Below are 24,905 nucleotides of genomic sequence, written 5' to 3'. Positions count from 1 at the left end.
CCTATTCTTCAGTTTTCCTGTGTGCCACAGTGATAATGCATACACAGCTGTTAACTCGGCATATTGTGGTTGCTTAAGAAATCACAGCTTTTAAAACTTTTTATAATAAGGTAAAAACCCAGAACACACACTATTTCTTCTAATTCTCCAAACGTTTATGGAGAAGTAACCTGTTTTGTACAAGATACCACACGTGCAGGATATAAAGGTAGAGAAGGCACAGTCCTTATTCTTACAGATGCAACAGAATAAACATGGGGACTCTTTTGCATGCTCAGGTACCCCAAATTCTTGCCTGAATCATAATTAGATCCCTAGAGTGGTTCCAAATATCTCAAGGGCTGATAGGAAGACATTTGAACAACAAATAAGAGATTCACTTATACATTCCTGCTCTCCCAATATGCCTTTGAAACGCTAGAGTAGTGCATCTTTCTTTCTCGAAGTCATACTCTTTTCTAGGAATCTGCACATCTCTATAAAAGGTAGATCACAAACTTGCAGACTTCTGATGGATCCAAAGGTCTAAATCTCTGCTTTTATATATGCTATTTATACAACTCACATCTCTGTATCATCAATATATATATACATTTATATCTACTGATGTATAAACATTGAGATATAAATCACACTTTCATTGTGGAATATTTTAAGTGTACAAAAAGACATAGAGAAAATATAACAAGTACCAGTGTAACTTATACTTTTATCAAACCTTAACATTTGATATTTACTTGATTCAAAATATTTGATTCAAATGTATTTCCTAATAAATTAAATATTATAGATGTTACTTAATACCCCCATTCTATTCTCCCTTCTTTTTCTCACTACAGATAATCCTAAATTTGTTGTTATTCATCCTTGTGAGTTTATTTTTGTAACTTCTACAACTATTAAATGCTGGATATAAATCACAGGTATGGTTTCATTCACCTTCAGATTCATATTAAAACAAAACAAGACAAAAATAGGACATACCATTTAAAACTCTCGATGTCTACCTTCTCCTGAAAAATCAGGAAACCTGGCCAATCCAGGGCCATGTTTCTGGATCAGGCAGCCTGCTGGAACTAAGAAGTGGCTCTCTTCTCATCAGCACAGTGGCAATTAATGTATCCTGAGTGGCTTCTTGCCTGTTTCTTTCATTTATATTTATCAGGCCTTTATAGGTATTTGCATTTGTGATTTCTGTTTTCTGAACTTTAACCCGTTTAAGATAGTTTCCTTCTTATCTTCTGCTTCATTTCTACCTCAACTTATTCTGTTGTGTATTTCTGCTTTGAAGTTTTGTTTAAAAGATGGAAGCAAAATGTGTCACATTGTCACCAGTGATTAGTTGACCTAACTTCACAAGCAGTGGGCCTATTTCCCCACAGTTTTCTTGAGCTGAATGCAGTGAGTAATGCTTCTTTTCTTTCCCCTAGCATTTCTATAATGGAACTGATGTTATTTAGAGTTAGAAGCCCACACTCCCTTTGTCGTCTCTTAAAAGCTCCCTTTTAAATTATTACACTAAATCTTCAGGGATTATAATCCCATATAATCTATACTTTGTTGATCTGGTATATATTTTATGCATATTTGTCATCAAAAGGAATTCTTAAGCCAGGAATGGGTAATGAATAAAGAGAAAGATCTATGATTTCATACTTCAAGTCCTGTGTGGAGAAAATTACGGCCAGTAACAAAGAATTGTACATTTTAATTATTCATTTTACTTTGAGAATAGTTAATGAACATCTGTGAAGGTACATACTCTCAATTTATGATAATGACTATTATAAATGCTACACTGTTTGTTGAACATTAAGGATAGATAAATGGAAATGAGAAAAATATCCACATGTGGATTCTATTTATTTTAATATAATTTATTGTCAAGTTAGCTAACATACAGTGTATACAGTGTGCTCTTTTGGGAGTAGATTCCCGTGATTCAACACTTACATAAGACATCTCGTGCTCATCCCAACAAGTGCCCTCCTCAATGCCCATCACCCATTTTCCCCACCCCCCCAACCCTCTGTGCTCTGTAATTCTTAAAAGTCTCTTATGGTTTGCCTCCCTCTCTGTAACTATTTTTTTTTCTTTCCCTTCCCCCATGATCTTCTGTTATTTTTCTCAAATTCACCTGTGGATTCTCTTAATAGACAATGCCTGCAATACTGGGGCATCAGATTATCTATCCCAGGCAAATGCATCTCTTTGGCAGCAAACCAAGAAATCATTCTGCTGATTTTATTCTCTTGTAGAACTGTATACAGGTTCTATTCAGCTTCAGAATCCAAGTGCAACAGTCGCAAATTCTCTAATACTCATTATGGCCACCAAAAAGAGTGCACCACAGGGGTGCCTAGGTGGCTCAGTTGGTTGAGTGGCCAACTCTTCATCTCTGCTCAGGTCATGATCCCAGGTTGTGGGATCGAGCCCCATGTTGGGCTCTGTGCTGAGTGTGGAGTCTGCTTGGGATTCTCCTTCTCTCTCCCTCTGCCCCTCTCTCCTGCTTGCTTTCTCTAAAAACAAAAAAATAAAAATAAAAAACCGCATACCACATTGTGATTTTCACATTTCCAGGAAAGGTAAGTACATTCCCGATCGAGATCCTAAGTTCTTGTGTGCAAATTTTTAATTTTTGCTTTCACAATTTTATTTTTTATTTACTTATTTTTTGTTTTTTTCCACAATTTTAGTTTTAGATAACTTTGCAGGATGGGATTATATAATTTTTCATTAGCTTATATTTGAAACACAAAGAAAGTAGATAAATTACCATAAATAAATTAAAATACAAATATAAGAAAACATACCCAGGTGATTTTAGATTTTAGTTTCTTTGAAAAAAGGAGGCCTTAATTCCTCTAGGTGTCCTTGGTGACATTACATGTACATGTCTCTCTGCTTTTAATGAGGAGCTTCCAGTCATTCGCAGTGCGCTTGTCTGACAGCACAAATGCCTCTGGGGTAGCTTTGCTTTCTATCCTGAAATATTTTCCTAAAATTCCATGTTTGAGTGAAAAAAAATTCCTTCTAGAAATGCAAACAAGGATGTGACTTCTGTCAAGAATTGAGGGCCCTCTGGCTTTCTATTACATGGCAAATTAATGTGTTCTAGAATACCAGTCACTCCATGAAAAGCGTGGGTATTTAAAACATATAACACACATTTTAGTAAAGTTATGTCACTTTCATTATTGCACTAACTTTATGGCACTGCAGGGACATAAAAAGTCAAACTGAGTATTAAAACTAAGTGCACCCCAAAGGAAAGATACACACCAACTTTGTTTTAAAAGAAACAGTATTTATTAAGAAATTATATGCTGAATTCTCCTACAGTCTGTGAAGATGGTTTCTTCCATTTCCACAGCACAAGACAACAGCAAAGAGCATCTGGAAAACACTTGCAATGCTTGGGAATGGAGGGTTCCTAGTAATAGGAGATGCAATGAAGTGATATGTGCACTATTTAAACTTTTGGGACCCCAAAACAAGACAATCTTTCCTTGCCAATATAGTTTTCACCTGTATTGGCACTAACCTGTCCAAGGGATCTCCTACTCACACTGAAGTACTGGGTAACAATTGGATCATTTCAGTTGAGTAGAGAATGCTCAATTTAATCACACATCAAAGCAACAGTCCTTTCACTATTGAATCACTGAAATACTTGCATTCTTTATTAATAAAAATGGTGCTTATGGAGGGCAGAAATATAACCTTTTCAAGTATTTTATCATTATGATCTAAAGTACTTTAAACTATAAATTAAAAATAAATTATAAAAACTAGCTTACGATGTATCTTTTCTTACATGACATTGTTGGAAATAAGCTTTAAACATAGAATTGCAATATCACCTGACTTTATATATGATCAACAGTAAAACATGCTAATCATAAAAATAGCTTTTACAAATATACATTTGTATACAGTGTCTCCCTTACCGTTCATAAATGTCCTTCACATTTTAAGACTTTAAAAGACTTAAAAAAAAAACACAACATAATTAGCAAAGGGGAAAACACATTTACAATCTAAACCATAAAAACCTGACAATTATATAGCTTAGAACATAGAAGAAGTGGAATTTCTAAAATTGAACAATACTGTCCATTTTATTTATTTGGGTTTTTTTTTTTAAATAAATTGAACCAAAGAAGCTGCAATCCAGTAAGAAACCTCCTTTCACATTTCTGGGGGTTGTCACAGTTTCTCTTTTCTGTTCTCGTGGCATCATTCATTACTTCAGATCACTTTATCTGTAGAAACTGGGAAAAGAAAAAAAAAGTATTTTAAAATATTGAGATATATGCTTCGTTGTTGATAGCATACGTATATATAAGTTAGGTTCTCAGGTAAAATCAGGAAATGATAAAAGATCTAGATGTTTAGGGGGGCGCCTGGGTGGCGCAGCCAGTTAAGTGTCCGACTTCAGCCAGGTCACGATCTCGTGGTCCGTGAGTTCGAGCCCCGCATCGGGCTCTGGGCTGATGGCTCAGAGCCTGGAGCCTGTTTCTGATTCTGTGTCTCCCTCTCTCTCTGCCCCTCCCCTGTTCATGCTCTGTCTCTCTCTGTCCCAAAAATAAATAAACGTTGAAAAAAAAATAAAAAGTTAAAAAAAAAAAAGATCTAGATGTTTAGGAAAAACACTTTTGAGAACTTTAGGTTCTTGGATCCTTTGTGGGAGGCAATGCTAAAATTATTTACATTTACAATATGTTATGAGTTTTAAAGATCCAGTCCATTTATTATTGCCCGAGATCAGCAATTATCTTCCAACCAGAGCCCTTGACCAGGTCAGAGGGGAGCCACTTGAAGTCTAGGCTAGGGGAAGAGATCTGAGTTGCTTTTGCATTTTTGCGGCTCCTCACCAGAGTGACCATGGGACACTTGCCCTGTAACAGGCTTTGAACAGTGTGGTCCCAAGCCTTATGCACCTGGGAAAGGAGAAAAAGCAATACAGATTTCTGATCTGAGATACACAATCTTGGTTATAAGAGAAGAAAGCTAGATGCAAGAAGGGCAGTGAAAGACCCATCGTACAGCCATGAGACAGAAACACCACATAAGAGCCAAAATTTAATTGGTAGAAGAATTGAATTGAAAAATTGCATATGAATACGAAGATAAAATAATGCAAGATTTCAGTAGCGGGAAAAGGCATGCATTTGTCTTAGAATCCTATCAAGCTGAAGGTTTATATTTAGATAGAAAATATAATTATACTTATTATCCCATCAACCTCAAAGTTTTTGCAGTTAGATGGAAAATCTGTATATATGTTTTAAGAGACAAAGACAGGCAAATCAAGGTATCAATTTGGATGGGAGTTGCTGTTGAGAAAAACATTGTGTGTCGGTTGTCAGTCCTGGGGGAGCAAATACCACCCACCAGTAATCAATCTCAGCGAAGGACTCCAAGCATTTTTGTCCATTGTATTTTGGTATCAGAGTTGGCGAGGAAAACAAAACACAGTCAGCATTGAGTGGAACAACGTTTTCCAGCTCCAGTAGTGTGCTTTGGTCCCTCATGGCTAGCGAATCCCCAAGGCAGCTGATTCAGGACAACTGGCCTATACATAACTCTTCCTGGCTGCAGTAAGAGGGCCCTGAACTCTGCCCCTTGGAGGCTGAAATACTGAAAGTTGTGTGTGACAATCATTAACATACACATTTAAGCAGAATACAGAAACACTCCTTGAATTTGAACCAGGAAAGATATTTTCATACAAGTGATAAAACTGACAGGCTTTGTGGCTCTCTGTTTCTTGGTAAGGAAGTACTGAAAGCCCAAGGCATGTTCTTATGTGGTGGAGTGGGCATTGAAAGACCATAGGCACAGGCTGCCTTTCCCAACAGTTGCTGAATCCTACGAATACCCAGAGATTAGGTAACGAACTTTCATTAAAATTTTGAAGCCTATACAATATAGAGATTATGAAAAAGACTGAGAATGGCAGTTGGGGTGGTGACAATTGCTTTGGATGTCTGTTGCTCCAGATCTCACCTGGCCAAGGTCCCTTGTTTAAAAGTATCAGTGAACTAGTATGGTATTTTCTCTTCCTTCATGAATATGCATTTGTCACTCTCAAAAACATAAACATCTGAGTAATTTCAGTTTACTGGGATGTTTTCTTCCTTAGTGAGTACATATCTTAATTCTTGTTAGATATAGAATTAAACACAAAGTACTTGCAAGAATAGAAATCATAGTACTAATGTTTTTGTGTTAAGAAAAAAATGTTTGAATATTTGAACTGCAAATACTTGTGTTATGTAAGAGAATTTAGCCTGTTAGTGTGCCAGTCCTGTGGTTTCAGTTCTAAATATGCTATTAAAAATTAATTGAGATATAGGATTTCAATTTTATGATTTCAAATCTTATGACCAAATCTAAAGTTTGTACATGTTATTGGAAAGTCTAAGAAAATCTTAGGCCGTATCGATACATTGAACTCATCATATTTTAAGAATTATTTCATTCTCAGAAAGATATGTTAAACTAGACAAATGAATTTTAAAAACTGTATAAAATATACTAAATTTACAAATGCCATTTACAGTGTCTGAATGCTATTTAATTAAGAAATCTGGAACAATCATTTTTCAGAGGACTTTCAGTACTTTGTAAACCCTGCTATACTTGACTGTAATAATAAAGGCCTAATAATTTTTATTTTAAAACTTTCATAAATCAAAAGACTAAGAATTAACAAAATATGCACCCTTAATAGTCTAGTCTCTCATCCAAAGCATTTGAAACTTACATCCTTTAAGGGCTAAGTACATTTTGATACTGTGATTCTTTCTCTCTTTTGCTCTTCTGCCCCATTTCCTCTTTCCTTTCCTCCTCCTCTTCTTCCTCACCCAGTCTATACTATATGCTTACTGATCACACATGCATGTGTTTTTAAAAATTAAACGTTACTCAAATGTGTTCTTCATGCAGTTCCTAGCAGTGTTCTCGTACATACAGTCAGTAAGTCTTTAAAGCACAACATTTTGAACTTATGGTACAAAGCAGGTGTGCCATGAGTTGTGTGCTGTAAAGAAGTTTGGGGTGCCTCGGAGGCTCATTCAGTTAGGTGTCTGACTTCGGCTCAGGTCATGATCTCATGGTTTGTGAGTTCGATCCCCGCAATGGGGGCTCTGTGCTGACAGAGAGATTCTCTCTCTCTCTGCACCCTCACCCCTCTTGTGCACACATTCTCTTTGCCTCAAAAAATAAACTTAAAAAAAGGAAGTTTTATACATTTTCTATATGCACATACCAAAAACGATCCATTATCAATGTGAAAATGAATATGTGAATAAATAAAATTAAGTTTAACCTGTAGAATGATGCTGACATGTGAACATAAGGCATAGTGGTTTTGGGTTTTGACTGATAACACTTGTGTTCAGGAAGGAACTAAAGCTCTTTCATTTATATGATTGCAGTTGCCCTCTTTCTTGTGAGGCCTTCATAGATCACTCTTATTACACATGCAAGATGCTTAAGATGCCACAGCAGCTGTGTATGTATTGAGTTTCTTCAGGTTAAGTCATGGCAGATAACATTCATTTAGTATATTCTTACACCATCCTGCTTGTCTCAAAAGAGGTAATGAGTGGTTGTTTAGAAACTATCCATTGTAAGAAGAGAAAAATAGCCTGCAGATTTTTTGTGCATATTCCATTATCACTAGTATTTCTCCTTGCCCCTTCTTTTGCCTCTTGATTGTGAGTGATTACATAAAAATAATTATCCTGGCAAGAAGAAAAGGAGGTTTGAAAATAATTTACTAAAGTCTTACTTCCTTGCCATAAAGCTTCAAAGCATTTGCCCGTCCCTAGTACAAAACAAAAGCTCCATTAACTTTGCATTGTGAAGTAAGTGTTATTAACCATATGGATACAAGTCATGAATACAATTCTCCTTATCGAAAAACAATGGCAAAATATATTCACTAAGCCTTCCATAGAGCTTCCAGTCTGATAAAAGGATTGCTGTTTACTTCTAAAGGCAGGGGAGAAAGGGCACAACTATGACATTCTTGTTCCCTTTTTCTCAAGAATGACAGTCACTTGAGCTGATTGGCTTACTATAATGTGAAACTAATTGTGCTTTCCTTCTCTTGAATAGTGGGTAATTTATCTAGTGGCTATATGGGAGTCTGGATGCTTTTAAAACAAATTATCCTGATGATGAATGCTTTTCCAACTCTCAGTCTCTCCCATTTCTGAAAAACAAAAACAAAAAGAGCCACTCAGATGGGCCTGAATTGTACTGAACCAAGCAATGTACTTCTACTTGACCAAGTTAAAAAGGAGAGTATTAATCTACAGGGAAAGCACATTTAATTTTAAACCTCATGAATATATATAATATATATAATATATATATATGTTTATGCATTTATTGATGTAAAATTGGTATATTTTGTATTGTAATATTTTGTATTGGTGTATATTGTATTGTAATATAATCATACATTATATTAGTTCAGGTGTACAACATAATAATTCAGTCTTTGTATATAAGGTGATCACAATTAGTCTAGTTATCATCTGTCACCATAGAATTGACTCCCTTTGCTCTTTTTACCTCCAAACCACCTTTCCCCCACTAAAAACCACCAATATATTCTCTGTATCTCTGACTTTTGTTTTGTTTCTTTTTTGTTTTTTAGATTCCAAATATAAGTGAGATCACATGCATGGTATTTGTCTTTCTCTGTCTTATTTCACTTAGCATAATACCCTCAAGGTCCACCCATGTTGTCTCAAATGGCAAGATTTCCTTCTTTTTTAATGACTTAGTAGTATTGGATATATATACCATACCTTCTTCATTCATTCATCCCTCCATGGACACTAGGTTGTTTCCATTCTTGGCTATTGTAAATAATGCTGCAATGAACATAGGGGTGTATATATCTTTTCAAATTGGTGTTTTCATTTTCTTCAGATAAATATCTAGAGGTGGTATAGCTAGATTGTAGGTAGGTCTATTTTAAATTTTTTCAGGAAACTCCATATTGTTTTCCACAATGGCTACACCAGTCTATATTCCCACCAACAGTGCATGAGGGTTCCCTTTCTCCACATCCTCGCCAGCATTTGTTCTGTTTGTTTCTGATAACAGCTATTCTGAAAGGGGTGAGGTGGTATCTCATTGTGATTCTGATTTGCATTTCCCTGATAATTAGATAAAAAGATGTGATGCTGAACATCTTTATAAAGGTATAGTGATAGGTAGAATAAATACACTTTACTAACAGTTCTACCAAAGAAAAATCACATTTTGGGGAGCCTGGGTGGTTCAGTTGGTTAAGAGTCCGACTTTGGCTCAGGTCATGATCTTGCGACTTGTGGATTCAAGCCCCGCATTGGGCTCTATGCTGACAGCTCAGAGCCAGGAGCCTGCTTCAGATTCTGTGTTTCCCTCTCTTTGACCCTCGCCCCACTTATGCTTTGTCTCTCTCTCTCAAAAATAAATAAACATTAAAAAAATTTAAAAATCACATTTTTAAAGAAGCCTTGTGACTTTTTTAGTGTCAGAAATGCCTCTGTTATCTTTCTAATTGAGATTTATAACTAATAAATAATGAAAGAAATATAGACAATTCATATTTTTTAGTTAGCATCCATAAAAGCAAAAAAGGTGAAAGAAAACATGTGGAAAATATAGGCTGTGTAACATTTTATAGAAAAGCATAGTCTAACAAGCAGGAGTTACCTAAATTTGTTGTCACCACCCATCATGTTTAGTGAGTAACTGTTCAGCCATTCACTTTTTATAGACAATGTGAATACATTTGGCTTTTACAATTCAATTCAAATTTCTAAATAACATAAACATTCCTGGAAGCTACTGTACATTGTAAGTTAAAACTTGTTTTTTATTAATAAGCTCTTGGGGCCAGAATTGTATTGTACTTTGCTAAAAGAATCACATCACAAAGACCATAAATGGCATGGAAACTAAGATGGCTACTCACTCACTGGGATGGCTATATGTGAAGGTAACTCCTCCATTATGTAGTTCTTGGAGGCTTAGTCTCCATTCCCGAACTGATGGCCATTTAAGATCTAGGGGCTGGGGGATGCCGGAAACACAGGCAAAATCGAAAGTGTGGTAGCCCTTCAGAAACTTGGAAATAAAGTAATTGGGCTGTCTTCTGAGATTTTTAACTCTAAAATCAAGACTTAAATGATCAGGGTAGAGAATATACAGGGTCACTTAAGAGAGGCAGAATTTTCTAAGTCTTTGAGTCTAGACTAGAACGTAAGTGAAACTTACTAAATCTGCCAAAGAAAAGTGTTGATCTGAGGGAGACATGTTTGACACTGCAAGTACAGAAAAGTAGGAGAGTAACTTCTTGGAGGGTAACTCAGTTGCACCCATTCGGGAGAAGGTGTTCTCCACAGAAGAAGGCATCCAAATCCTGGAAGTGAACCTAGACTATGGTGACAGATGTGGACACATCAGGCAATCTCAGAACATTCAATCAACTCTTTGCTCCAAATCCATGCTCCCCAGGCAAGACTTCTGATTATAATTTGTAACAGTATGCCCTTTGGAAGAGAATGCTCAGGCCAGAGGACACAAGACTGGCCTCCCTTTCAGTGATGGGAACTACCATAAATTCCTAAACAGATCTTCTGATATACCAGATTGGTTACTTCACATTTCTCTGAGGTATTGTTCTACTCCCAGCATGCTGACAAGTAAGTTCTGTGAGCCTATGAAGCCACATACGGGTCCTTATGGATCTGTGTTGCTGCTATCTCTCCTAGTTTCCCAGTACTTGCCATACATATTTTAAGGTCTTTAATATAGACAATATTTATAAACTACATGTCAAGGAATATAGAATTTCATTGAACTTGAGCAATAAGAAATCAGAAATTACCTGACCCTCTCCTGTTATAATAGGTGAAGATACTAAGGCCCAGACAGTTTGAAAGGCACGCCCAGGTAGTTGATAGAAACACTTACTAGACCCAGAATCTTGACTGCTATCCAGAATTCTTTTCCTTACATGTTTGGTTCTCAAACTTTAATAGGCCTCAGAAGTGGCATAGTACATTCAGATTGCCAAATTTCTGATTCGCTAATGCTATGGTCTGAATGTTTGTGTTTCCTCAAAATACATATGTTGAAATCCTAACCCCCAATGTGATGGTATTAGGAGGTAGAGTTTTTGGAAGGTGATTAGATGATGAGGCCAGATCCCTCATAAATGGGATTAGTGTCCTTATAAAAGAAATCCCAGTAGGCTCCCTTGCTTCTTCCACCATGTGAAGACACAGCAAATGACTGCTTGCTTATAAACTAGGAAATGGGCTCCAAGCAGACACCTAACACTGCCATGATCTTGGACTTCCCAGCTGCCAGAACTCTGAGAAATACATGTTTGTTGTTTATATGTTGCCCAGTCTGTAGTATTTTGTTATAGCAGTCTAAATGCACTAAGTCAGCTAGGTCTGGAATGAGGCCCAGGATGTCACATTTCTGATAAGTTTCTGAGTGATGCTGATTCACTTCGCTGTTGAGCACCAGTCTTCTGTGAGTGGGCTGTTTGCCCTCCTATGTGTCCAGCTGAGAGTAAGATCTCTGTTCTTTCCCCAAGGCTACTTCTTAGAATTATTTATTTGGCTGGCAATCCCGAGAAGTGAGGTAACTCCTCTCTGGAATGAGCCATGTAGTTCTGTAATAAATCTTGTGTCTGGATAAAGAATAGACTTGCTTACTGCTTATTGGAAAGCTGGATTCTCTATACTCAAGATCTCTCTTTTGTAGGGCACTGTACTGCATGTAGGCTTTACCTGGCGGAGGCATCTTGGACTTGGGTCCTGAGCTTAGGAAACCAGGACAACTATCCTGATACTCCTATGTCTTTTGCTTTGAGTAGCAAAGTCTTTTGTCTTATCAGCATCCATGGAACTAGGGATGTTTAATTTACTAGCTTGAATAGTTATTTTGGTAAGAGTTCTCCTGCTTCAGTTCTCCTAAATACCATCACCCTTACTTAAGTTGGGTCAATTCTGTTAATTCTTTCTTCCTTTTTTAAAACTTTCTTAATGTTGATTTATTCATAAGAGAAAGAGAGAGAGAGAGAGAGAGAGAGAGCACAAGTGGGGGTGGGACAGAGAGAGAGGGGGACAGAAGATTCAAAGCGGGCTCTGTGCTGACAGCAGAGAGCCTCATGTGTGGCTCCAACTCACAAACCATGAGACCGTGACCTGAGCCAAAGTTGAATGCTTAACTGACTGAGCCACCTAGGTGCCCCTAAGTTGGATCAATTCTTGATCAACTAGAGGGACTCTTAGCAAGTCACGACTCCACTGGCAAACCATCTTCTGGACGTCCTCACTTCTTTTCTGTCTCCATGCCACCTCCTCTCTCCTTACTTACTTTTTTGCTTCTAATTCCTAACAGTTCATTTTTGAAATCCACGCCCATGATTCTGCCCGATAACTCCCATGTTTTTATCCTGTTCTCCATTTGTCTCCCAGTGTTCAAGAAATAAGTATAGCTAAGATACAAAAAAGGTCTTACATGTCTATAATGGATCACAAACATTCAAATAGGTAGGCTTTGTTATTCCATAACCAAATAGAAAGATGAAAAGACTGGGGAAATCAGTTATTTGGTATAATATAATAGACTTAAGTTACTGCATGAGTAATGCTGTTTGATTTCCTTTTCTAAAACTGAAGGAAAATATAATACAATATTATAAAACCAGAATAAAATAAACAATAATGTTAAAATAATTTAATTCTATGTACCAAATCCAAATACACTGTATTCCTACAAATATTATAAAGTGACTGCCAAGTTTTGCATCATTCATATTTTCATTTATGCGACTGACTTATAGAGAGAATATAAACAGTTTGATAGTGAAGTGACAAGAGTGTGGTAATTAATGTAAAAGTATAATTAGAAATGCCATCTTCTTTATGGATGCTTGGTGTTGGTTCATGGCTTACCATATGTGATTTAAAAAAACCCACTCTTTTCAGAGTTAAATGACATCGTTTCCTATAACTAAATATGGCTCTCTCTAACAAGGACATTAGAGCAGTAACAGTTTTTAACATCTACACGCAAAGAACATTTGTGTTTCTAGAGTGCATTTCATTTAGTTAGTATCACAAATAAAATGCTAATAACGCAAATAGCATGCGGTCTCTTGGATTCATTATAGGAATAATTTGTTTAGTGAAGCAAGATGCAACAAAGTCAGGAGCCATATATTGTCTTATCCATTCTCGCTCCAAAGCATCAGAGAAGCAGAGTAGCAGAGTCGTTAATTAAGCAGGTGACCTAGGATTGTAGAGTGATCTTGTCAAACCTCCCAACCAGAGCAGCAGTGCCTTCCATGGTAATCACTGCTGATAGGTACGTAGCTTTGGCTTGTTTACCTTAGGGGATATAGAACTCGTTATCTCACAAGACATTTTGCTCCTTTTGTAGAAAATCGTGGCCAGAAAAGAATTTTCTATCTTGAGTCTAAATCTGCCAAATGACTAGGTTATATATTGCGCCCAAATCTAAGGAGTGTGGTGACAAGTCAGGCAGGTAGATGGAATTTGAGCATTACAGAAGTACTAGGTGGCTCCCATCTGTGGGGGTATGGATTCAGGTCAGATATCCTAAGATGGCAGGAGAGAGGAAGGCAGAGATCTACTACAGGGGGGAAATGGATTGGTATTAGAACTTAAAAGCTGGTATCTGAAGAATGAGACTTTCTGGTTCTGATTTATTTATTCATTTGTTTTTGGGGACTCTGTTTGTTCCCAGAATAAAGGAAGATCCGGTTATTAGAAAAAAGCTTAGAGCAACTGTAATAAGCTTACAGCAAGAGAAACAGCAAGAAGGTTTTAGAATCTGAGGCATTTGAATTACTTAGCTGAGGCTTCCTAAATTCATTCCACGTAGAGACTGGTTTGAGTTATTCTTAGAATCTGGGACTGGGCTAAATCTGTGGGCATGGGCCACAAGTCATCATAATAACTCTTATTTGTATAGTGTATAGAAGTTTATAAAACACTTTTGATTTTCTTTATAAGCCAGTGAGGTAGATTTTGGGGCAAGAATCATCCTTACGTTATTCATTAATTCTTGAATCAGAGAGTGAGTGTCTTGCCTGAATCAAACCCGGACTTTTTATTTAAGGTCAGTGCTTTCCTTAATATTCTATTCTGCCCAGTTGTGGGAAGGAGGAGAGTAGGGAAGCAGACTGGGTATATCATCAATTTTAGTACAGGTGATCTCAACTGGGATATGAAAGTACACTGGTGCCCTATGAGGAGTGGGAAAAAAGAGATGGAATTATTGGGAATGTACCAGGATTTGCACATAACTTACAACCTGCCTTTCCCTGATTTGTAGCAGATTTGCCTGGACTTTTTTTTTTTTTAATTTCCATCTTGAACTAATTTAAAAGCCATTTTAATTAAAATTTTGCTTTAGTCATCATCTGTCTAAAGGAGAACATTTATGTTATAAAATACATTTGATTAAGAAAAAAGAACATTTAACTTTACAGTAAAATTATCTAATGTGAGTTACATAATTTTATTTAAAACATCTATGTAAAAAATTTAGTTAATACTGAAAAAAAGTTAATTATATTGCTAAATTTTATGATTTACCAGAACTTGGATATTCTGTTATACATACATTAACACAGTAACATTTCTTTTTTTTCCCCCAAACTCTTCCCTGATACTTTCTGAACATAATTATGATTGTGTTTTGAGTATTCTGGGCTCACTGACAATCACATTTGACTAGCTGAATTGATAAATTATAGTAATTTTATTTGGCACATAACTTGTGTTTGGTCATGCATCAATTTCTGACTTCTCATGCTAATTATATAGTGTCTAACAACCGTTAGTGACTCCCAATGCTGGAAATGGCAATGATAATTTTAGGATAATACTCCAAATTGTGTAAGTTAATTCCAGTGCTAGCTGCCAAGTGCCGATTAATGCTAAGATTATTATGAACTTTGAAATTTCATATATTTTACTCCTTTCTATAGTTCTTTGAGTAATTTGTTTTGCATCACAAGAAGAAATATTTTAGAAATCATTTTATGTCAGAAAAATGGGATTTAAAATTGATTGATTTAGAGGTATAAATTAAAAAGCCCTTGGAAATTGTATAGTTAATTCCTGATCATTCAGAATAGCTGGGGGAAAGGCTGTCATGGCTATTTAACAATTCTCATTTAATTAAATTTACTGTATATACCAAACTATTAGAATATAAAAAAAAATAGTTTCAACTTTAAAACTGAGTAAAATTAATCTGAGAGATCAAGTGACATAGTAAAGTGATGACATACTTAAGCTATTATTCTATTTTTTATCACCATATTTGAGAAATATAATTTAAAAAAATCTGAAGGCTTAAAGCTTTGGGATAGTTCCTAGTAATAGTATTACTAGAGTATTATCAAAATACTCTTAGCACTCAAATTAAGCTGGACAGAATAGAATCCTAGATGATTCAGAAGAGATTTCAGAATTTTGTAGTACCTAAAACTGTCATGATCATGAAAAATCCCAGAATTGTAATATAGATAGAAGGAATTAGAAATTGGGCTTTATCTGTTTTATGTGTGACTGATTATGTCATATCCTCTGTAGGTGACTTTTTAAAACTAGGTTTTGGATATCACCTTACTTATCTGTGTTTTCATTTCATTTTTTTTTATTGTAAGAGAGTATAGAATTGAGAAACAGTGTCAGCTATGTGATTCTGTATGGATCAAGATAAACAAGAGCTTGGATCATTTAATTCAATAAATTGATGAAGTAATTCAATATAAGTTGAGTTCTCTCCTAGAAGATTTCTATGAACAAATCATCCCCAAATCAAACTTTTTATTTGAAGAGGTTTTTTCTTTGTAATTAAATTTCTCTAGCAAGTCACACTCAGTGGACCTGAAAGGATGCTGTGACATCATCTGTTCATGAGACTTAACTGTAAAAATGCACGGAAGACTCATGATGACTACACTCTGTTGTGTGCTAAAGAGGAAGGGCCCTGGGTCTATGGGGCTCTCTGTCGTGTTATCTACACCTGGCGTTATTTTGCTGAGTAAACACCGTGTGGTATTACTTGGCACCTACACATAATGTATGCTACATCTGCACTGCATATCTGAAGCTATAAATTATTTCTATAGCATTTTACAGTCATCTTAATGAAGAGAAGTCTGAGGCACAAGGGAATAAAGTCACTTGCCCAGCGTCTTAATGAAGTGGTAAAAAAAATAAATCCAGCCCAGAATTATATTATTCTGCTCTTACTTGAGGGTCACATTAAGTAAATACTTGATGTGACATAAACATCACAGAATGGACGCCCCATGTCTGCAGGTAGGGCAACATGTTCTCCCAACAAATCTGCCTGTAAACACTTGGGGTGTTGGTGGGAGGTATTAGGGAAACAGCTGCTCAGGTGAAGTTTTAGGCAGAATGCTTCCACTGACTTTATTTGTTTGGGCCTTAGGAGCTGCATTTAGACTAATGGGATTTTGGTGGATAAGTGCTGGGAAGCTGATAGGGCAGGCACCTATGAAACTATTCTAAAAATCTCTGTTTTGCTGCAATAAATATGGGTAAGTGGAAAAGCACAGAGAATTCATTTTTGGGTCATAAAGTATTGCTTTATTTGTATTTACTTGTATATGTGTGCATAGCCATAATACATTTTAAATAAACTTTATTAATTTTTAAGGGTTGATAGACAATGGTATTTTGTGATTAGATTGCTATATCTTTTTGTTGTCTCTCATTTACTGAACCCATTTAGGCTATGAAATGAAATAACCAATTTCATCACTTTATATGCCATAAGAAAGTACCATACCTCACATAGAAAAAAAATCAATTAAATAGCTGCACTTTTCCAACTTAATTTACTTCCAGATATAGTTACTCAATTTATGTTTACAGAGATGGCTTAAATAAAAATGTCCTTGCTTAGCATCAGTACATACAGAGATCAAATGTGGGCACAAATATCAGAAAAGAAAATGGATTTTGTATTTTAAATTTTGAGACCCCTTAAAGTTATGGGTAAAATTTAAGAAAAATTGGACCTGTTTTTGCAGTTATTACTTCTCATATGAATATTCTGAAATTTCAAGCTATTTAAATTCATATTATTATTATTTTTCTTATAGTAAAGGTTAAGAACAATTTTTAAAAACAGACAACATTAAATACTTTTCACAAGAACAAAGATTGTTTTGGGGCGCTTGGGTGGCTCAGTCTGTTAAGCGTCCGACCTCAGGTCATGATCTCGTGGTTTGTGAGTTCGAGCCCCATGTCAGCTCTGTGCTGACAGCTCAGAGCCTGGAGCCCGCTTCAGATTCTGTGACTCTCTCTCCCTCTGCCACTCCCCTGCTCATGCTGTCTCTCACAAAATAGATAAACATTAAAAAAGTTTTAGAAAATTTAAAAAAATTAAAAAGAAAAGAACCAAGATTGTTTCTCTTTAGCACACGGATACATTTCCGAGGAATGCGGTGCAGTCTAGGTGCTGAAAAGGTGAAGGTATGTATGTGATTTAAAAAAGAGCATTTTCAAATTATTAGATGAGTCACTAATTTTTGTGGGAAGGGAAGGTAACAGTTTTTTTGTCTTGAGCTATGAAAGCTATCTTACTTATATATAATAACACATGGCACCTATCACTGTATTTAACTATGAAATGTCTGTATGACTAATTGTGTTTTAGGGTACCTCCACTGTTGTTAGATAATTTCTTTTGAGCTGTTAACTTCTTCCAGCCTCTGGGTTTTACAGGCTCACCAACAAAGTGAAAAAGGTAATTCTTCCTTGCTGATTTAGATGCATATTTATTTATCTTATATTCTTTTTATTTCTCTGATTGCTGAGGCTAGGACTTCCAGTACTATGTTAAATAACAATGGTGAGAGTGGACATCCCTGTCTTGTTCCTGATCATAGAGGAAAAGCTCTCAGTTTTTCCCTATTGAGGATGATATTAGCTGTGGGTGTTTATATACCAATAATGAAACAGTAGAAAGAGAAATCCAGGAATCAATCCCATTAACAATTGCACCAAAAACTAGAAGATACCTAGGAAAAAACCTAATCAAATAGGTAAAGATCTATACTTAGAAAACTATAGAACGCTTTTGAAAGAAATTTAAAATGATACAAAGAAATGTAAAATCATTCCATACCCATGGATAGGTAAACAAACATTGTTAAAATATCTATACTACCTGAAGCAATCTACACATTTAATGCAATCCTTATCAAACTCGCCATTAAAATTTTTCATAGAGCTAGAACAAAGAATCCTAAAATTTATATGCAAGCACACACACACACACACACACACACACACAAACAAAACCACTGAATAGCCAAAACAATCTTGAAGGAGAAAAGCAAGAGTCATCACAATTCTGGACTTTAAGCTACTTTGCAAAGCTGTAGTCACGAAGACAGTATGGAACTGGCATAAAAAGGGATACATAGATCAATGAAACAGAATAGAAAATCTGGAAATGAATCCATAACTATATGGACTAATCTTCGACAAAACAGGAAAGTATCCAATGGGGAAAGGGCAGTATTTTCAACAAATGTTGTCAGGAAACCCAGACAGCAACATTTAGAAGAATGAAACTGGGCCACTTTCTTATGTCATACATAAAAGTGAACTCAAAACGGATGAAAGACCTAAATGTGAGACAGGAAACCATCAAAATCCTAGAGGAGAACACAGGCAGTAACCTCCTAAACATTGGCCATAGCAACTTCTTACTAGATATGTCTCCTGAGGCAAGGGAAACAAAAGCAAAAATAAACTATCGAGGGGGAGCACCTGGGTGGCTCAGTCAGTTAAGTGTCTGACTCTTGATTTTGGCTCAGATCATGAGCTCACAGGTTCATGGGTTCAAACCCTGCGATGGCTAACAGTGCAGAGCCTGCTTGGAATTCTGTCTCTCCCTCTGTCTTTCCCTTTGTTGCTTGCTCTCTATCTCTCTCTCAAAAAAAAATAAATAAACTTAAAAAAATTTCTCATCTCCCTCTCCTACTACCCTCTCCTGCTTGCAAGTGCACGTGCTCTATAAATAAATAAATAAATAAATAAATAAATAAATAACTATTGAGACTTCATCATGATAAAAGGCTTCTGCACAGCAAAGGAAACAATGAACAAAACTACAAGGCAACCTTCAGAATGGGAGAAGATATTTGCAAATGACATATTGGATAAAGGGTTAGTATCTAAAATCTGTAAAGAACTTATCAAACTCAACACCCAAAAAAGAAATAATCCAGTTAAGAAATGGGCAGAAGACATGAATAGACACTTTTCCAAAGAAGACCTTCAGATGGTAACAGGCACATGAAAAGATGCTCAACTTCATTCATCATCAGGGAAATACAAATAAAAACTACCAAGAGATACCACCTTACACCTGTCAGAATGGCTAAAATTAGCAACACAGGAAACAACAAGTGTTGGCAAGGATGCAGAGAAAAGGGAACCCTCTTACACTGCTGATGGGAATGCAAACTGGTGCAGTCACTCTGGAAAACAGAGCTCCTCAAAAAGTTAAATATAAAAGCAGGCTATGACTCAGCAATTGCACTACTAGGTATTTACACAAAGTATTTACAAAAATACTAACTCAAAAGGCATATGCACCCTGATGTTTATAGCAGCATTATCAACAATAGCCAAACTATGGAAAGAACCATAGTACCCATCGACTGATGAATGGATAAAGAAGATGTGGTATATATGTACCACATCATAATAAAAAGGATGAATATATATATATATATACACACACACATATATATACACATATATATACATATATATACACGCACCACATATTCTTTATATATATACACACATCTTCATATATAGAATATATATATATGTATACGTATACATATATATATATTATATATATATATATAGTGAATGTTACTCAACCATCAAAAAGAATGAAATCTTGGGGTGCCTGGGTGGCTCAGTCGGTTGAGCGTCCGACTTCGGTTCAGGTCAGGATCTCACAGTTTGTGAGTTCGAGCCCTGCATCAGGCTCTGTGCTGACAGCTCAGAGCCTGGAGCCTGCTTCTGATTCTGTGTCTCCCTCTCTTTCTGCCCCTCCCCTGCTCATGCTCCATTTCTGTCTCTCTCTGTCAAAAGTAAACATTTTTAAAAAAAGAATGAAATCTTACCATTTGCAATGATGTAGATGGAGCTAGAGTGTGTTATGCTAAGTGAAATAAGTCAGTCAGAGAAAGACAAAGAACTACCATATGATTTCAATCCTGTGTTCAAAACAGATGAACATAGGAGAAGAGAAAAAAGAGAAAGAGGGAAGCAAACTATAAGAGACTCTTAACTGTAGAGAACCAACTGAGGGATGATGGAAGGATTGAGCAGCAGATGGGCTAAATGGGCGAAGGGCATTACGGAGGGACTTGTTGGGATGAGCCCTGGGTGTTATATGTAAGTGATAAACCACTGAATTCTACACCTGAAACCAACTTTACCATACATGTTAACTAAATAAAATTTAAATAAAAACTTGACTTTAAAAATTAAATAAGTAAATAAATAAATAAATAACAGCATGTGCTAGATAGCAGCAAGGTAAGGGCCAGCAGCGGGTAGTAACCCAGAGGGCCACCTCCTCCTGAGAGTCTCAGGGCTCTGGGGATATACCACATAAAAATGTTCTTTCATTTTTATCACTTCTGAGACATTAAACTCTGTAAAGTTCAAGGTACTTTTCTACTGTAATTTAACAAATCAATTTGCATGCAGGGTTTCTGCCAACTTCAGGTAGAAAATTGTGCAAAGCACATGACTGCAGGAGGGTGACGGCCAATCAGCATACCATCAGAGTTATCATCTCATCAAGCGTGAAGTGCAGGTCAGCACGACTGAGCTCTGTGCTCCCAGAGTGGTGCACAAACTGCTAAAGGCACCCAAGATAGTTAGGTGGGAAGGCGCGTTAAAAACTGACTCACATAGTGAGAAAATTACCCTTCTCAATGTTCTTTCTTCTGGTTTTCTGACTGCATTAATGATAAAGTCTGCTGGTGTAGTTCTTACATTTCTCTCTTTTTTTAAACAAGATGTATACAGGGGGCGGTATTTGCGCTTGGGGGGCTCAGTTGGTTATGTGTCTGACTCTTGATTTTGGCTCAGGTCATGATATGGTGGTTTGTCAGTTCGAGGCCCACATTGGGCTCTGCACCGACAGTGCAGAGCCTGCTTGGCATTCTCTCTCTCCTCTCTCTCTGCCCTTCCCCTGCTTGTGCTCTCTCTCTCTCGCTCTCTCTCAAAATAAAAAATAAACTTGAAAAAAGTTAAAAAGAAATTACTGAGCTGAATTTAAAAATAAATGTTTTGTCTTTTCATCATATTTACCTTAAATATACTTCCTATTTATGAAAAAGGATACTTGGTTTTTCATTTACTGGAATGAAGTTTAGTTTTAAAGATACATTTACTTTAAGTAAAAAAAAAGGGAGATATATTTACTTTAAGTAAAAAAAAAAGGGAGTCAATTTGATTTAAAAATTAAGTTAAAAATACTACGAGTGGTGTATAAATATGGAAAAAACCATAAAGGTTCAAACAAATTAAAAGTAATAAAATTTGTAAACACTAATATGTGAAAATATCTAAGGGTGGTGGAATCTTACAGACCCTGGGTGAATCTTGATTCTGCCTTTCATTAACAGCATGACCTCGGAGAAATTACTGAGCCTTTCTAAAATCAGTTATTTGTAAAATATCTATCCCTAAATTCATTTTATACAACACAGGAAATTATGTATATGAAAAAACTCAGTGTTGTTCCTGGAAGGTAAAAAGTATTTTTCCCTTTACTCCTTTTTTTTTCAATTTGGAATGAAATAAAAATCTTCTCTTTCCTTCTGTGTGTATATGTGTATATGTGTATATGTGTATATATGTGTGTGTGTGTGTGTGTGTGTGTGTGTGTGTGTATACCTTATATCCTATTTTCTCAGCTTTTCTGCTTTTTTAAAGATAGGCTATTTTTCCACATTTTTGAGACAACTAAGGCCCAAAGTGATTTCCCAACTTGTTTAATTCACACAGACTTATATGGCAGGGGTAGTTGTTACTTCCAGTAGACCAGTAGACCACAGACTAGCAGAGTTTGCTTTTATAAACTGTTACTGAACATTATTAAAATGTATTCCTAAAAATGTGGCAAGATAGGAAATATTAAATATGCATAAGGTATCCAGAATACTTATCAGGTTCCAGTTGATAAGAATTCTTATCAGGTTTCCAAAGGGCTGTACTTGCATTTCATCTCAGGCTACCCTGGAGCTGGTGATTTTTCCATGTTCAGAGCTGTTCTAAAGACAGTGAAGGGTTTATAAGGGAAGAGCCTTAACCATGGCTGATAGTGTGGCCTGGTTTGCACCTGTGAGAATTTTAATGTGTGGGGAATCAGCCAGACATAGTCCCTGACTGCTTTGGTCATAAAGGTACACAGTGCAGATGGGTGAGCTGGAAGATGTCTCTGTGCAACTCGAATACTGCCTGGATTAAAACTTTCGTGCATTCCATGAAATGCATTTTTTAAGCAATTAACTTCTGGAATGTGGGGAAAGAATTGTAAAAGGTCAGCATCATTTAAACGATTAATCTCTTTTCCATTGTGATCCTGTCTGTTGAGCTATGAATAAAACTGAAAAAAAAAAGTGCCACTTTTTCCTTTCTTTCAGTTTCTGATTTAATGAAGAGCTTTCATACCTTTTCCCATTTCTCCTTTCGCAGATTATTAGATTCAGTGTAGCTTGAGTAGGTATAACATTAGTTCCATCAGAAATACTGCTGTTAATGACTTTCTTAGCTTGCTCGAGTACAAGTTTCTTGCACTGATATTTATCAAAGAAGGTAGTCTTTTATCTATTCATTGATTTTTATTCTGAAGAGTTTTTAAAGTTCATTATGCTCAGTAACTTTAAAACTAGCTAGGAAAAAAAAAAGATCTGTAAAGTCCTATGCATATAACACACTTGGTGATGGGTCAGCTGTATTTGGAGCACTAACAAAAATCTGAAACTTGAAAAAAAAATGGTAGTCATTTGGCAGATAAAATGCTCAGTCCACTAAGTTCAACAGCCTCTGGAAAAGGCAATGAGAGATGAGTATCTGTAATTAACTGACCCTTCCCCAAAACATCTATTAATCTATCCCGTAAATATAATGCTGGAAAATTATCTTCTGTAATTTGAATTCTCTTTAAGACTTTGGATGAATGGACAATCTAAGATATAGCTTCTGATATTTTCATATTGAGTGTTACTTGTGCTTAACATTTTATATTTAGAATAAAGAAACATAGCTAAGGGTTCCAATGTTTTCATAGATTCAGTATTATAGAAAATAGAAGTATTACTAACATGCAGATCTGGGAAGAATAAAATGCTAATAATTTTTAAAAAATTTAGCATTACTATAATGTTAGTGCCAGAAAATTCAAGGAATATATCACTGTTATGTCAGGAATCCTACATCTATTATTTAATAAGATGAATGGATAACTTCTATGTGCATTCTTTGAATATAGAGATAGGTAGGCAAAGTTTAAGACACTAATTTTCACCTGGCTAAACAAATGTGGTGAACACACTCACCTGAGCTGTTTGTTCTTCAGTGTCTGGAGTCTGTACTGACACAATTGTCCATAAAACAGTAAAGAGTGAAAAGGCCCCAGAGAATTTAACAGAATGTGCATCTAATATGCCATGGTGCACAAAGGCAACATTAGAAACCAGGGAGGTAATATAGACAAAATGTGGCTTAAATTTTATGACCCTTATATTACCATGGTTACAGTGCCATTTTTTATAAATGCCATTTTAACCAATGCAATTTGTAGAATCTTTATGTCTCCCCCTAAACTGGAAGTAATTCTAGCTAAAATTATTCTTTGAAAGTCAAATGAAGCAAATCTACGTCTACTAGGCAATCAGTGAATTATTTCTTTCTCGTGAGTGGCTTAGAGAAAAATGGAAACATTTTCAAACATAGGTAATCAGCTTTGCTAAGCATATGCAGAAGTACAAGTGTTCATATATTACGGAATTATTTTCTTATAGAAATAAAATTCTTTTGCTTTCTTATTCATTACATTAATTGCTTAAATTATTTTTATTTCTTAAAAACACTGTGCAAATATTAGCATTTTAAAATTTCACATATCAGGTGCCTGGGTGGCTCACTTGATTAAGGGTCCCTATTCTTGATTTCTGCTCAGGTCATGGTCTCACATTTGTGAGATCAAGCCCTGGGTTGGGCTCTGTGCTAGACATGGAGACTGCCTGAGATTTTCTCTCTCCTCCCTCTGCCCCTCCTCACTTTCATGCACCCTCTCTCTTTCTCAAAAAAAAAATAAAATAAAATAAAACTTCACATATTATTTCAGCACTAATTTCCTTAAAGCTAGAAATTTAGAAAGCACTGGTAAACTAGTGGTAGTTAACAAAATTTACTTTTTACTTATATTCCTATTACTTATATACCCTTAATAGGCCCTATATTTAAAATATCATGTCTATTTTCTTCAGTGAATTCCAAATAGACCTTTTAACTGGCAAATTCAAATTTGAACAATGAAGGGGTACTTAACAATGAACAACTGAGTAACAATTAATTTAATATTACAGTCACTGTATTAGCTTTACGGAATATATGCAGATTGAAGAATATGTTTTAGAATATAAATCCTTAACTAGAATGTAAGTTTCCATCTGAGAATGAGGCGCCCTCCACCCCCAAAAGAGGCATTTTCTCTCTTATTCATTGACTTGTAACTAGCACTTAGAA

General features: G+C 35.9%; 1 protein-coding gene across 7 annotated transcripts in view; it reads right to left on the bottom strand.

The window, feature by feature from the left end:
• Positions 1-3,286: 3,286 nt before the first annotated feature.
• The window catches only part of RALYL (RALY RNA binding protein like), a 724,524-nt gene continuing 702,905 nt past the window's right edge, over positions 3,287-24,905 (bottom strand). For all 7 annotated transcript variants that reach the window (XM_043601289.1, XM_043601284.1, XM_043601288.1 and 4 more), the window contains one exon: positions 3,287-4,274. In XM_043601289.1, coding sequence (XP_043457224.1) covers positions 4,257-4,274 — 18 coding nt within the window. In that variant the 3' untranslated portion in view covers positions 3,287-4,256. The remainder of the gene's footprint in view (positions 4,275-24,905) is intronic.

The sequence above is a fragment of the Prionailurus bengalensis genome, chromosome F2, assembly GCF_016509475.1.
Source record: "Prionailurus bengalensis isolate Pbe53 chromosome F2, Fcat_Pben_1.1_paternal_pri, whole genome shotgun sequence".
Lineage (NCBI taxonomy): Eukaryota > Metazoa > Chordata > Mammalia > Carnivora > Felidae > Prionailurus > Prionailurus bengalensis.
This window is presented reverse-complemented; position numbering and strand designations above follow the sequence as displayed.